This window comes from Cercospora kikuchii (assembly GCF_019650295.1).
Source record: "Cercospora kikuchii DNA, contig_00005, whole genome shotgun sequence".
Taxonomy (NCBI): Eukaryota; Fungi; Ascomycota; class Dothideomycetes; order Mycosphaerellales; family Mycosphaerellaceae; genus Cercospora; species Cercospora kikuchii.
In genome coordinates this window covers 460,033-475,242 of record NW_025408586.1, presented here as the reverse complement: position 1 = coordinate 475,242, position 15,210 = coordinate 460,033, and the positions used below count along the sequence as shown (strand labels likewise).

At 52.2% G+C, this 15,210-nt stretch overlaps 4 protein-coding genes across 4 annotated transcripts; 3 read left to right on the top strand and 1 right to left on the bottom strand.

Annotated features, from left to right (window-relative positions):
• Nucleotides 1-543: 543 nt before the first annotated feature.
• CKM354_000796900 (uncharacterized protein) lies at nt 544-2,984 on the top strand (the record flags this gene model as incomplete). Its single annotated transcript, XM_044803332.1, has 2 exons — nt 544-2,541; nt 2,595-2,984. 2 exons carry the CDS (start codon nt 544-546, stop codon nt 2,982-2,984), a joined length of 2,388 nt encoding a protein of 795 aa, XP_044659267.1.
• Nucleotides 2,985-4,301: 1,317 nt separating this feature from the next.
• CKM354_000796800 (uncharacterized protein) lies at nt 4,302-6,392 on the top strand (the record flags this gene model as incomplete). The annotated part of the gene is made up of 1 exon (XM_044803331.1): nt 4,302-6,392. The coding sequence occupies one exon, from the start codon at nt 4,302-4,304 to the stop codon at nt 6,390-6,392; it is 2,091 nt and encodes a 696-aa protein (XP_044659266.1).
• A 555-nt stretch (nt 6,393-6,947) lies between these two features.
• On the bottom strand, nt 6,948-8,549 carry CKM354_000796700 (uncharacterized protein; the record flags this gene model as incomplete). Its single annotated transcript, XM_044803330.1, has 2 exons — nt 6,948-7,559; nt 7,617-8,549. The coding sequence occupies 2 exons, from the start codon at nt 8,547-8,549 to the stop codon at nt 6,948-6,950; spliced, it is 1,545 nt and encodes a 514-aa protein (XP_044659265.1).
• Nucleotides 8,550-13,494: 4,945 nt separating this feature from the next.
• Nucleotides 13,495-14,999, top strand: CKM354_000796600 (uncharacterized protein; the record flags this gene model as incomplete). The annotated part of the gene is made up of 3 exons (XM_044803329.1): nt 13,495-14,514; nt 14,578-14,844; nt 14,892-14,999. 3 exons carry the CDS (start codon nt 13,495-13,497, stop codon nt 14,997-14,999), a joined length of 1,395 nt encoding a protein of 464 aa, XP_044659264.1.
• Between the last annotated feature and the right edge of the window lie 211 nt (nt 15,000-15,210).

Below are 15,210 nucleotides of genomic sequence, written 5' to 3'. Positions count from 1 at the left end.
CGCGTTGATGTGATTGCCGCTTCGCTGCGTTTTGATGCTCTGGCCGAACTGCTGCCGTCGCAGGGCGAATGCCATCATCGCTGACTCTTCCTCCGTCTCCTGCATATCGCGATAACGTGTTGACCGACGAGACGTGTTCGCGGCAGAACAAGCACAAAGACGACATCCGCCGCTGGAGTGTGGAAAGCCGGTCGATCTGCTGATCATTGTGTCCCGTGCGAGTCTGCTCTTTCGCTCGCCAGCCGCGCTGCCAGCCCGCCATCTCCTCCACCGCCAGATCCCACCATCTTCGCCTCGCCCTCCTCCTCCGCGCCCTCCTCGCACCGTTGACCTCTCGCGCGACACCAGCCGGACTCGAGGGCATCGGAACGCAGCAGCGGGGATCATTTGATTGGGCAGAGCAGCGGTGCGACCCAGGAAACATGCGCTGAAGCGGGAAGAGCAAAGGAGCCCGACCAGGAATATCGCCTGTGCCAATATACACCGCCGCCGATTCCAGCGACCATACCGCGAACCTGCCCGCGGAATTGTTACAAGAGGCAGATGAGTGGCAGTGCAGACAGCGAGCGGCCTTTCGCCGCCATGGATTACACATCGCAGGCGAACAATGCCGAAGACGACCACTCGACTTCTCCCCTAGCACGCATGGCATCGCAGTCCAACAACAACCGCTTCTATGGTGCGAGACATGGCAAGAGCGCCATCCGACCACGCCAGATTGCCACGCCCTCTGCATCGGTAGACCGCGTGCCCACCATGCCCATCCCCATTCCCGCCAATCCCAATGTCATCCCAGGAAACACCCTGCCCTCTGCGCCAGCGAGCCCGCCCACTCCAGCGCCGAGTCCGACACCAATGCACCGAGCGCCAGATTGGAGCACTGCCGACCCACGAGAGGACATGGGCGATATTGACTTGGACGAGTCCGGACAACATGCTTCGACGCACGTCGGTTCCGCTGGATATGGATTTGGCTACAGGAACATGCGCGCAATCTTCGCTGAGGCGAGCAATGACGAGCGTCAGCGCATGCTCGCCGAACTGCTGAACATGTGCGATGGGAAGCTGCTTGGTTTCGTGGCCAGCTTTGTGAGTCCACGTTTGAAGAGAGACCCCTTTTCTTCACTGCCCAACGAGCTGTGCCTGCGTATCTTGACCTTCATCGAAGACGCGAGAACACTGGCGCGCAGTTCGCAGGTCAGCAGGCGCTGGCGAGAGCTGGTCAGTGACGACATGGCGTGGAAGAGCTTGTGCGAACGACATGCATATCGGAGAATGTCCGATGACCGACCTTCCTCCTCTCCCCGACCAATCCCCAATGCCACTGCATCCGGCTCACAACAGCGATACGCTCACCCGTACGGCTACCAGCCCTACTCCGATGTGCACAGCAGCTCGCTCAACGCCCTGTCCTCCAGTGCACCAGACTTGACCCGCCGTAGCAGTCTGAGCAGCACACCATCCGGTCTTCATTCCAGCCTCGCCAGCCGTCCTGCAGCCTCGTCGAGCAAGCGTCGGCCGCAAGCAATCAGCTACCGCAGCCATTTCAAGCAGCGATATCAGGTGGAAACAGCATGGAGACATGGTGGACATGTGGATACACGGCAAATCACACCCGATCAAGGTGTTGTGACTTCTCTGCATCTGACATCCAAGTACATCATCGTGGCTTTGGACAATGCCAAGATTCACGTCTTTGACACAGACGGCCGGCATTTGCGCTGTCTGCAAGGACATGTGATGGGAGTGTGGGCAATGGTGCCGCATGGAGACACTCTGGTCTCCGGTGGCTGTGATCGAGACGTGCGTGTGTGGGACTTGACTACTGGCATGGCGACGCATATGCTACGAGGGCACACAAGTACCGTCCGCTGTCTGAAAATGAGTGGGTCCGGCATTGCAATCTCAGGGTCGCGAGACACGACACTGCGAGTCTGGAACATTGTTGAAGGGCGATGTGATGCTGTGTTGGTCGGACATCAAGCTTCTGTGCGCTGTTTGGAGATTCATGGCGATCTGGTCGTTTCTGGATCCTACGACACGACTGCGAGAATCTGGTCCATCAGCGAAGGACGTTGCCTGCGCACACTGCAAGGACATTTTAGTCAAATCTACGCTGTGGCTTTTGACGGCCGACGTATCGCAACCGGTTCGTTGGATACAAGCGTCAGAGTCTGGGATCCGAGAGACGGCCGCTGTCTGGCACAGCTTCAGGGACACACCTCGCTTGTTGGGCAACTGCAACTCCGCAACGATACTCTCGTCACTGGAGGTTCTGATGGGAGCGTGAGAGTGTGGAGCTTACGCACATACTCTGCCATTCACCGACTGGCAGCTCATGACAATAGCGTGACAAGCTTACAGTTTGATGACAGCAGGATAGTCTCTGGTGGCTCCGATGGACGAGTGAAGGTCTGGGACCTGCAGCGCGGATGTCTGGTTCGTGAGCTCGGCAGTCCTGCCGAGGCTGTTTGGAGGGTTGTGTTCGAGGAGGAGAAGGCCGTCGTGCTTGCCAGTCGCGGAGGCAAGACTGTCATGGAGGTATGTTATTTGCCAGGTCTTTTCTGTTCTGCATAAGCTAATTTCGATGATAGGTCTGGTCCTTCGCACCGCCGCCCGAGGAAGGATCTTCCGAGTACACATCGCCAGCCGCACTACGGTCAAACTCCAGCACTCCTGGCATCCTTCCATACCAGAATCCTGTCTATGGTGACCGGCCTTCATACAGCGCCAAGACCGTCAGCTACGAACCTCTGGCGGATCACGAGCGTTCGCATCGAGACGCTGGCGAGTATGCTGAGAGCTCACGCGTGGTACAGGAGCGCCACGAATCCGAACTAGCCTCCCAACAGGACAATATCATGGCCGACACATACGATATGGACACACATATCGACGATACAGATGAGAACACTGCCGATATTGCACTCCAAGAACGCCGAGCGAATGACGAGTTTCTGGCCAACCTGCAGGGGATGACGTAGCATGTACCTTCTAGCATGGTGGACTATCAACTTTGGCTTCGGCAGTATCCCTGGTCCGGTGCATGGTAGCTGATCGGAGTTGCGAGTCTGCAGCCGCTTGGCGGCACTGCACGCGAGATACAGCTGCTCGCGAGGCGCACGAGCAAATGCACCGACGACCATCGAATCGAAGAAATCAGCACGCATTGCGCTTTTGACCTACCCCACAGCGCATCCCACAGTTGCGCAAGAATTGGTTGAGTATCCAACGCGGAATACACGCGACTCTGGTGCTTGACAGAAAGCATCACAACATATCACTATCCAGAAAGGAAGCGATTATTCGTTGCGCACATACTACCAGCTTTGCAGCTTTATTACATACAGAGGAATCGCCCACGGAACTGAGTGGGAAAAGCCCGAGAGAAGACATGACGAGCATTGAGAGGTATATTGTGTACAGACTGAGAATCCTGTCATGAAAGATGAATATGCATAGATCACTGGTGGGGTGCTTTGGAAGTTGGGATGGGTCGATTGATTGCAGGAGTTTTTCGTTTTTCTTACAACAGCAGTGAGGATCATTCGATACAGGTGGGCATTCATTGAGGCGTTATTTGCTTTGGTTTTGGGCTAGCGATGGGTTTGAGAGGGTTCTTCGCTGCCGGAGGGAGAAAGGGGAGAATCCGAGAGACAAGAGGTTTTGCGTAGCCCCGTGTGCAGGGACAAAGTCCCTTGTCGTTGTTGACCAGGGGACGAACGTTCTGGAATGAAAAGTATTTCATCGTTGGCATGTCATTTCAGTCTCGGTTCTTTGATCAGGCGTGAAGTTTCGTCGTACTCTCGGAAAGGAAGTGGTGAGAAACGGGAAGAAGCAGATTGAAGACCATGGTATCGCCAAGCTCCTCGGAGACAACTACCTTTCTCGTCACTTTTGACCATATAGTCCGTCGCCCGAACGACTCTACTTCACCTCGGAGGTTCTTGCCATTTCGTACAACGACAGCTTCGACGACATTTTTCTCCAGATTGTGGAGTGCTTCCCCACACGCCGCATTTCACAGCGCACATCATGGTGCCCCGCATGATCATCGAGAACTTCTGTGGATGTGGACCCCAGCCGGGCAACATTGCGTTGTATGGGAGTGGTAGGCAAGGCCGAGTAAGGAGTTGCCTTACGAGATGCCGTGGCGCTCGAACATCATGGCCTCGTGAGTAATAGTGGGCTCTGGACACGAATATACAAGAAGTACTCCAATCTCCATGGTCTTTTGTGGCGACGTAGACGTGGAATTGTCTGTTTGACTTTCCAAGCTCACGAGCAATCGCCTCCCCACTATGGCGTCTATTGAAATTCCTCATTTTCAAGCTCTCAACTTGGTCGATCTCGATATTGAGAAGGTGTTCAAGACTTTACCCCAACATCTCGGACTTGAGGATGTTTTCGCCCTCGCGACTCTCGCTGCGGCCGTTGCGGTATATTTCTGCCTTGTGAGAGAGCGGGCTGATCCGTATGCTTACAAGTTATACGAACGCCCACAGGAGGGCATGGGAAAGAGAGGGAAAGAGGTGACGAGGGATATTGGAGAGAAATTGGGACAGATCGGCGCTGATATTGTCATTTTCTGGGGCTCGCAATCTGGTACTGCGGAACGTATGGCCAACCGTCTGGGCAAAGAGATCAGGCAGCGGTTTGGAAAGAAGGCTCTCGTGGCTGATGTTTCGGATTATGAGCCTTCGAGTCTTGAGAATTTGGATGAGAAGAAGCTGGCGTTGTTTATTGTTTCGACGTTTGGAGAGGGAGATCCGAGTGATAATATTCATGATCTTTGGAGCTGGTTGGAGACTGCAAAGGGACGACCGGTGGAGAATTTGAGGTATGCTGCTCTTGGACTGGGGAACAGTAATTATAAGTATTTCAATGCTGTGGTCGATGTGGTTGTTTCGAAGCTTGATAAACTCGGGGCGAAGAATTTGTTGCCTGTGGGCAAGGCGGATGATGCTCAAGGGCAGACTGAGGAGCATTATTTGGAGTGGAAGGGTGAGGTGTTTGGGTTGTTGAAGGAGAAGATGGGGTATGAGGAACATGAGCCTGTTTATGAGCCGGCGGTGAAGGTTGAGCAGGATTTGAGTTTGGAGCCGATCGATCTTTTCCAGGGAGAGCCTTATGTGCCGGACAAGAGCAGGAAGGCTAGTCGGTTGGTTTCGCCAGTCCACGCTTTGCCGGTTAAGGCTACGAGGGAGTTGTTTGATGTTGCGAAGGAGAGGAATTGCATTCATATGGAGCTGGATCTGCAGGAGTTTCCTGGATTGAAGTACAAGACTGGAGACCATCTTGGTGTCTGGGCACAGAATCCTCAGGTTGAGGTAGATATTCTACTCCGGTCGCTTGGCCTTTACGATGAGCGCAATAATCCGATCTCACTCAGGTCTCTGGAACAGGATTCAAGACTGAAGGTTCCAACACCGACTTCGATCCACGCTCTTCTCACAAATTACCTAGAAGTCTGCTCTGCCGTGTCGAGAGAGACAATCGCTTCTCTGGCCCAATTCGCTCCGAATGCTACTGCGAAGGACCTCTTCGTCAAGTTGAGCACCGACAAAAGCGCCTACGATGAGCTCATTGGGAAGACCTACATTAATCTCGGTTGCCTTCTTCAACTCGCAGCATCCGAACAAGGCGCCTGGAAAGATCTACCTCTCTCCTTCATCGTCGAAGCTCTCCCCGCCATGCAGCCACGCTACTATTCCATCTCCTCCTCTTCAGTCACCCACGCACGCCAAATCGCCATCACAGCCGTCGTCTCCGACAAGCGCATGATACAAGGCGACGCTGTCGTTCCCGGTCTTTGCACTAATTATCTTCTCGGCGTGCAGAAGTCTTTCCTCAGCGACAAAGCCAACGACACGAGGATCTTCGCTCACATTCGAAAGTCGAACTTCAAGCTCCCCGCGCTGCAATCACACCCTGTTGTTATGGTCGGAGCTGGAACAGGTATCGCTCCTTTCCGCGCTTTCATCCAGGAACGAGCTAGACTTGCGAAGATGGGAAGGGAGATTGGTCGTACGATTCTCTTCTTCGGGTGTCGAAATGAAGCGGAAGACTTTTTGTACAAAGACGAGTTGAGAGAGTGGGAGAGTACTCCTGAGCTGAAATTGAGCGTCATCACGGCTTTCTCAAGACATTCCGATGGAAAGAAGGTTTACGTGCAGGATCGTGTCAGAGAGCATGCTGATGAGGTTTCGGAGCTCGTGGTTGACAAGGAAGCCAACTTCTACATTTGTGGTTCTGCGACTATGGCGAGGGAGGTTTCGAGTGTACTTGGAGAGGAATTGAGGGCTAGGAAGGGTTGGAATGAGGATGAATTGAGAGGATTCATGGAGAAGCAGAAACGTGTGAGACGGTGGCAGCAGGATGTTTGGGGTTGAGATATTGTGCAGTGATAGCGAGCGAAGCGGTAAAGTCTTGATTTGTGTGTTCCAACTCTCAATTACATGGGGACGGCAAGCCATTATGTTTCCCCCTCCCCAACACGATACCTTTGGTGAACACGTGAGTCGAGCGAGTGTACAACGGTACAACAGCTTGCCACAATCTCCGCAATGGATGTCATGATGGCTTGATATCTCTGGATTTCTGCGATATTGTTGACTCTGTTCGCACAGCTTCGACGTCGTGACTCATCTCCGATATGTTTCTATGCCTTGCTCACCCGACACTGTACCATGAGGCGGCTGATATATTGGCACTCATCATAAGCAAATGCTTCGGAGTAAGCTTAGATCATGCTGCATCGAAGTTGTTCATCTCATCATGATCGCGATGGGGAGAGCCACACACTTCATTCATATCTGATGACACTAAGACCATTGTTGGCCTGTCGTCGTTCAATACCCTTCGATGTCTAATCTTTATTTACGCTTCGCGCATACAATTCTCTCGCTCGCCAACAGATGCTACAACGAAGCTCAAACAAAAGCTAATCATGAAACCACCTCGATATGCGCTTTGTTCCGCCTCCGTATCCTAACAGGTAACTCCGTCAAATGTAAATTCTGCCACTCATACCTCCCGACTTCAAATTTTGGATCTGCCAACTCAAACTCATATCGATGCAGCATACTCGCCAATAGCACCGTTTGCTCCAGATACGCAATGTTCCTCCCTATGCAACCTCTCGCTCCTGCAGAAAACGCGATGAAATATGGTCCGAGTTCTTTGCCAGCTTCGCCAAGCCAGCGTTCTGGATTGAAAGTCTCGGGATCTGGAAAGATTGTCTCATCCCGATGTGCGATGAAGGCGCTGACGTTGACTGTGGTGCCACCGGCGATGTATTCACCTGCGATTGCTTGACCATCAGGTGGGACTTCACGTGTCAGACCGTGTGAGATTGGAGGGAAGAGACGGAGAGATTCATCCAGACAAGCGCGGAGGTATGGTAAGTATTTCACTTTTTCGTACGGGGCGACTTCTTCATCATCGTCAAGTGTTTCGTCAATCTCCTGTCGAAGCTTGGCCAGTTTGGAGGGATTCTTGAGGAGTTGGTACATGACATTCGCCATGGAGATGGCTGTTGTGGTGCTTCCGGCGTTCATCTATGACGGCAGGGTCAGCATGTCATGTTGTTTGAGAGCAGGAAATTGCAAACTTACCATGATCGTTACTTCAGCAACAATCTCGCCCCACTCCAGATTATGTGGATCACCATTTCGATCTTCCATCAAGGCCTGGAAGAAATCATCTCCCTTCTCGCCCGCTTGATATCGCTGCAGACGCTGCGCAGCAAGATACCTCGGAACGCCATCCCAATCGTCGTTTAGCTTCCATAGGCGGTTGAAATAGGGCGACAACTTGCTGAGCTTCGTCAGACGCTTGTACCACTCGTAAGAGTAGCAAAAGACCGAAGTAGCTCGACTGTTGGCATAAAGGCATTCACGGAAGTCGACCTCGTATGTCGTTCCATCTGGAGCCATCGACATCGTCTTTCCACTCCCGTTGTCGAGCAAGTTCATTCGATGTGTCAGACCAATATCAGCGATCGCGTCAATGGTAAAATAATTGGTCCAAGGCCGATAGTCTATGATTTCGTCTGTATCGGCACGCTTGTCGAATTGTGCAATGAGTCTTTCGACTTTGTCGGCGACTTTGAATTCCCAGCCTTCGAGGTTCTTCAATGCGTATGCTGAAGACAGGACTTTTCGTTTGCGGGCATGTTCAGGCTTGTCCACAACATCGGCAAGATGCATGTGCGAGCCCGCTTGCACGGCATACTGGTCGTCCTTGGTACACTTCGAACTGTGGCCGTAAATGTCCTTGATTGCACGCGGATCGCTGAAGTGTAGACTTGTTGGACCTGTACGAATAATCTTGTGACCAGTCTTACGATGGAGTTCGAGCATGTGTTTTGATCGGAAGCCTCTGTAGCTGAGAAGAAGGTAGGGAGCATTGGTGACGCCAGAGATCCAGGTCATGGCAGGGTATCGCCGTAGACCTTTGGGGTCGCGGAAATAATCGAGCGTCCATATGCTGAGTGTGAGGAGCACACCAAAGGTGAGTGTCCCAATGGCAAACACGAGGCCGAACATCTTTGTGCCCACCTATCTATGCAGATAGTAAGGTTGCAATGCAGGACCCAAGAAGGAGAATGAGGTGATGGTGTGAGGAATTGGAAGATGAATTGTGTGCATCAGCTTCCCGAGTCTCTCGTTATATGGCAACTTACCTCTTTCCTCTGCTACTTTACCTCTGGAGCTTTGCACGCATCATGTGCCGTTGCAAGAAAGACTTTGCGGCCATAGTTTCCACAATCGAATCCGCCAGGCACATCTCGAATGAGCACGGATGGGGTATGCTCCACAGAAGCTCGAGCAGAGTCTGCATGTGACATGTCACACAAAATTGGGGACGTTCGTAGATCGTTTGCATGTGCGTTCGCGTGTCAAGGTGGAGTTGTGTCCGCCACGGGAGACATTGCCATTCCCCGAAAGAGGCAATTACCGGCGACTGCCGGCGGTCTGATGCCAAGTCCAATACGCGCATTGCACCTTTACTGTGATGTTGCTGTCAGTACACATCGAGTATGTAAATCCCCCAGGCGGCGTCTTGTGAGCACAGCTACCTCTGAATGCAACCGTATGAGCGGTCGGCTCTCGATTCCTCGAAGTCTTTGCTGACAGGCTTAGCGACACAGGCTTGCGTCAAAAGGGAGTTGCATCTTGAGAACTCTGGCCTCAGAATCTTGCGTGCGATATAAAGAGTTCCTGTTCTTCGACAGGTAATGCCCAATAATATCTGTACAGCAGCTGGAATTTCGGAGACCTTCAGATGTCACTCCGCATCATGACAACATCTTCAACTACAATTCGCTGATACTTCATTGAACCAGACGCATCCATTGTTTTGTTTGACACATGCATGACCCTGGACGAGCAGACTCTCAGCACTCGAATGAAGAAGATATCATTGAAGCTCTCTCTTACCGCGTTACAAGGTACCGCAGCCAGACGAACCTGGTCGCTTTTCCTCTTCCTTACGCATTGCCCGTTAGGGTATTGTTGGTTGTAGGTTTTCTCTGCAGTGTCGCATTGGTACTGCATTTACGCGGAAGTCAAAGAGCGCATGTCATTAGAGGGGCCTTGGAGCTGTGTATACGTAGTAGTCGGCTTCGTTGAATTGTGCCCAAGCTATGCTGGAGAGTAGGGAGCATGCTGGGGCAATTGATATCGTGAGTTTCATAATGGAGGTTGTATTGACTGTTCTGTACTGAGTACTGGGCGATAGAGGAAGGCAACGAGGGGGATCACCAGCATCGTTATGTGTCGAGGGCGTGTATTTTAGGACTCAGAGATGACCGGCTCTGCGGGTCCGGCATAAGCATGGAAGTTTCCTAAATGTTTCATTAAGAATGTCTAGATCAAGTCGGATGTGTAGTCAGCAGATGATCACCGTTGTGAAGTGCATGGCACAGAAGTCGCTAGTATTCAGACCTCCGTGTGCACGGTGAACAAAAGAGAGAGTAGCAAGCCTCGATTCGTCTGCGATAGGGTTTCTTGATAGCCACCTCATTCATGTCTCTGCAAGGCAGGAGAAGAGTGTCATTGACAGCTGAGTCATACCGCTCGGCACTGCACACTTCGTCAGCTTCGAGTCCGCACGGGCAGTGAGACGGCAAATCCTGGTTCTCACAATCGACTGGACAACCAAGTACTGGAAAGTTTAGAACAATTGCGCTCGATGTATCACATGCCGTATCTGCTTGAGATTCTCGGATACGGTGCCGTAAGCGGAGTGCAGCTGCTGGAAAGCTGGGAAACGGAATCGTAGAGCCGTATCGCCGACGCCGGAACCACGCCACTCCCTGACATCCTGTGTAGGGCATATGAGTATCTGCGTCCTCGACAGGAGAGATCTTGTGCTTTGGCATTCCAAGAGTCCTACACAGACTCAGTCTTCACGCTGCAGAGTTGTTCGTCATAGATTTGGAGTGCCGTCCGCCATTCCTATCCCGCCAGATCTGAAAAGGTCTGGAAAGTAGGAACATACCAGATCTTGCAAGGTAGGCTGATATGCTGCATTTGGCGAGCTGTTTCCGCCATCATTGGAGAGAATGCCCTTCTCAACGGGAAGAAACATGTCAAGAGTACCTCCGTTTCTGAGCTGGAATTGATGGGAGGTATTGCTGCCTAGTAGGTTGTGATGGCCACAGTGTTCCGGATTGTCGCTCGTGATAAAATATCCGAGATTCGAGGATCTTGTTTCCGTCTTCGAATCGCAGGCTCAGTCCAAGTAGCGTGCTGAGAGATAGAGGTGAAAGCTCAACTCACGCGTCATCTGATGGCGCCGAAGATGTGCCATGCGATTTAATCTAGCTTTGCAATGCCGAAATGCGAAATCCTTTCGATTTTGCTTCGATGTCCCGTCGGCAGGCGTCTGAAATCCGCACTGTTCGATCATGGCCTTGCGCATTGTGCTCCACGATGATGTCAAGTCTTCGAGACACCGTAGCGACTGTCTTGTTGATCGCCAAGATGGCGTTCAGAAGAATGATGGTGGGTTCCGGAAGTGGCGAAAACGGTCCCGCGACATCTTGAAGGCCAGTACAAATTACCGGAGCTGGAAAAGTCGTTGCACGTTCATCCTTTGGCCTTGAGAATGACTGAATTCGTCTTGCTGAATGGTTCGCCTATGAAATTCAACGAGTCGTCGAGCGTGTTGTGACTTTGGGCCCACAATAATCACTAAAGGTTAGCCGCATCAAGCCCTAGGGCTAGAGCCACCCCTAGGGCTAGAACCATCTCCTGATGAAGGTTTCCAGGTTTGCTGCATACCACGGATCTCATGCTATGGCATTTCTGTCAAAGTGGCCCTGAGCCCTTCGGAGTTGACTGCTCCCGTCCGGCCATAGCTCCCACGGCAGTTGATGAAACTTGCTCGACTTCCGGCTCGGATGTGATGAGCGCCACGGGAGAGCTGACAATCACGGATCGTTCATAAGTGCCGACGCGTCGGAACACGCTTGTTTCCTTTCTTCGTCGTCTCGCGCTTCGTCTGCGTCGCCGAATCGCGTGACGACGTCCTTGAGCAGATGTTCCTAGTAATGGAATTCCCCTCTTTCCGTCGTGCCGCTAGCGCTCACATTCGCAAGATCACTTCAGAGGCTTCGGATTTTGGAACGAATAAGACCTTGGTGGCTGTCTTCAAAATCTTTAGCGACGACGATGGGAACTAGGACGATGAAGTTGTTGGACGTTGGTGGGCGCGTGGCGGGACTTGCGGGACATCCGGGCCGCCGCTGCTGACTAACAATCCGAACGACACTTCGCTGCATCTGCGCCTTCGAGTTTCTGATGCAACGTCATTCACATCTACCAAATACTGCAGCACCCATTCACAGGCAGATACGCTCCATTGATCCATCCCGCCTTGTCCTCGCAAAGCATGGCAACAACCCACGCAACCTCCTCCGGCGTGCCCAAGCGCGCAGCCACAGGAGTAGCATCAACCATCGGCCGCAAAACGTCCATAATCTCAGGCGGGGCCGCCAAAAAGGCTTCGGTTGCAACGGGGCCTGGAGCTACTGCGTTCACGGTACATCCATATTTCCGTGGCAGCTCAGTCGCCCAGCACTGTGTATAGGCCTCCACCATACCTTTGGACCCCGCATAGATGCTGGAATCTGGCGCTGGAGTGCGAGTCACCGAACTGCCGATATTGATGATACGCGAGTTGTCGCGCGAAAGATGTTTCAGGACAGCCCTTGTGAGGAAAAAGAGGCCTCTGCCATTGGTGTAAGTGACGTCGTGCCACAGTCTTTCGATGCTGTCGTCATCAGGCGCATCCAGCAATGCTGGTCGATTGATGCCCGCACTGTTCACCAGAATATCGATCTTCCCAAAAGCCTGCCAGCAGAATCAGCCAGATGCTGCGGTCCTTGAGGCGTTGACAGATCGGCTTCGACGGCGATCGCTCGACTGGGATCCAGGCTCTGCAAGACGTTATCTGCATTTGCTTTCTCGATGAGATTGGGGTAGTTGATGACGACGGAGGCTCCTCGTGTGAACAGCTCTCACGCAATAGCGGCACCCAGTCCTTGCGAAGATCCGCTGACCAAGGCAACTTTGCCAGCGAGTGATGCCATGCCAGATTCGTTTGATCCTGAGCTTGCCAGTCTGATTGTGTGGGTATTTCTTAGTGTTCACAGGCTGGCTGGTTCATGGGGATGGAGGGACTTAAAGCATGCAGCCTTCGCATTTTACTCAGACGACATCTTGAGCGATACCTTCTCGTTCAGAGCAACAAGCAGTTACGAGGAGGTCCGGTTCGCGAGACAAAGCCCCACCGCGAGTATAGCACAACTCTAAATTGCATACAAGTCAGCTCGCTCCCTGCCCTCCAGTCGTGGCTCAGCCAACACCATTGACCTGTTGATCATATTTGACCCTCGTTTTGGGCAATGGCGTGTGACAATTTGGGCCGACCCCACCCGGTCCGCTCGGTGGGCAATGTCATAGGGTTGAATGATGAGCTACTGTTCCACCCGACCACTCCGGCATGCCATTGCCATCAGTTTCAGATCATCGCGCCATCCGCACTAGCCGCGTCACACAAATCGTCAAGAGTCTACTGACATAGGCCGCATCACAACGAGCACCTCTCACAGTAAGCCCACGTTGATAAAGCAACAACACATCGACTCGGCAGTTGCTTGGCAGCCTGACGGAACAGCACGGCATTTGGGAGACAGACGTCCGTCCCGGCGGTCCGGCTGAGGTGCATGCTCAGCCACTCGTAGTTGCTTACTGTCTGACAATCGTAGAGGGAAAAGCTCTCTCATCTTCATACGAGCTGGCGCGTCGCATGGCACGTGGTAGTGAGTGTTCCTACATCGAGAGATCTCAAGGTGGAGGGCTTACGGGTCTCCAGTGTTGCAGAATCGGTGCGCACTGTACGGCAATAAGTATAAGTGACTGCGTTGAAAAAGAGCAGTTATCTTATTCTGACACAGCGCATCTCGTCACTCCATCCAAAGCCATGACTTCAAGACTTGAAACCGTATCACAGGGTAGCGAAGACTATAACGCTCTCCGAAGCAAGTTCTTTACCGCCCGCATTCCGGACATACACCCTACGCAAATTGTTCTACCCAAGACGACCGCAGAGGTTGTAATTGCTATCAATAGGGCGAAAGCAAATGGATGGAAAGTCGGGGTTCGATCTGGGGGGCATTTGTTCTTTTGCAACTCCCTGCTAGAAGATGGCCTACTAATCGACACGAGTAATCTGAACAAGGAACTGGAATTCGATCATGCCACGAAGGTTGCAACTGTGAGCCCTGGCCACAAAGTGGAAGATGTCACCAAGTTTCTCCAGCCGATTGGTAGATTCTTCCCAGCTGGCCACTCGCGCTCTGTTGCACTCGGAGGATTCTTGCTTGCTGGTGGTCAAGGATGTTTCCTGCGCGGGTGGGGCTACACCTCGGATCAGTGGATCGATCGGCTTGAAGTCGTGACTTCGGAGGGCCAGGTCGTCATTGCCAGCAAGAAACAAAATTCGGATCTGTTTTGGGCGGCTCCTGGAAGTGGACAAGGCTACTTCGCGGTCGTGACCAGAATTTGGATCAAGACGATACCTCACAGAAAGCTGTACGACTTCACCACGATAGTCGATTCGACTGAGATCTTCCACCCTTTGATGAAATGGGTACTCGAAACCTCACGAAAAGTGCCCAAGTATGGCGTGGATCTGTTCTACTGCACGTTCTATGCCGACAAAGATGATCCGAACGGAGGTCACGAATCTGCTGCGAAAAGAGTGTTCTTCGTGATCAACCAGACAATGTTCGTCGACTCTTTCGATGAAGCCAACGTCTTGGCGAGTCCTTGGAACGAGTTTCCCGACCAATTCAAACAACACGTTGTTACCAAAGTTCCGCTTGCGGAGAGGACATGGGAGGAACTTTGGGACCTGCAGGAGAGTTTTCAACCACATGGCAATGGCGAGAGATGGACTGTCGATAGCATCTTGGTGGATCCAAAGGTTCCGGATGATGAGGTGAGCCTGCATTCTTCCATCAATATCGACGTGTGCGAGTTGAACACAATTGATCAAAAGCAGCTCATCGATGCCATCACTCCGGCACTGTACGACCTCCCATCCCGCCTGTCTTCCGGCACGTACTGCCCCATCGACTACTATCCAAACGGAGAAGATCAAGCTCTAAGTCTACCACAAAGAGCTTACGTCTCAACAATGTGCTGTTGGAACGACCCCGCCTTTGATACGAGTGTGGATCAGCAATTGCTACGCGCATACACTCAGGCCGACAAAGTCTCTTGCGGCGTTTACGTAGCAGATTTCAATGTCAAAAGCAGAAAACCCAAGGTAAAACTTTACTTCTTTGGTAACAGACATGTGCTGACTTTGGTTAGGTGATGACTGATACGAATCTGAAGAAGTGGTTGCATATCAGGGAGAAGTGGGATCCGACTGAGATGTTCGTTGGACATCGAGGATTCGCTCAGACTTTGAAGTTGTAGCTGGTGAGCACAAGTAGTGCTGTGCGTAAACAAGCGTATTGGAAGACATGCGAGCAACATTGAGAAGCGATTCGAGCAAGGTAGGCGTTCAAGTAAACAAAGCACTTGCAGGAATTGAACAGCATACCAACCGAAAGGTAGCACAGAGAGGTGCTAATGACGAACGAGGCTTTTCTGAAGAGATACGACCTCGAGGCCATGCACTGATCAG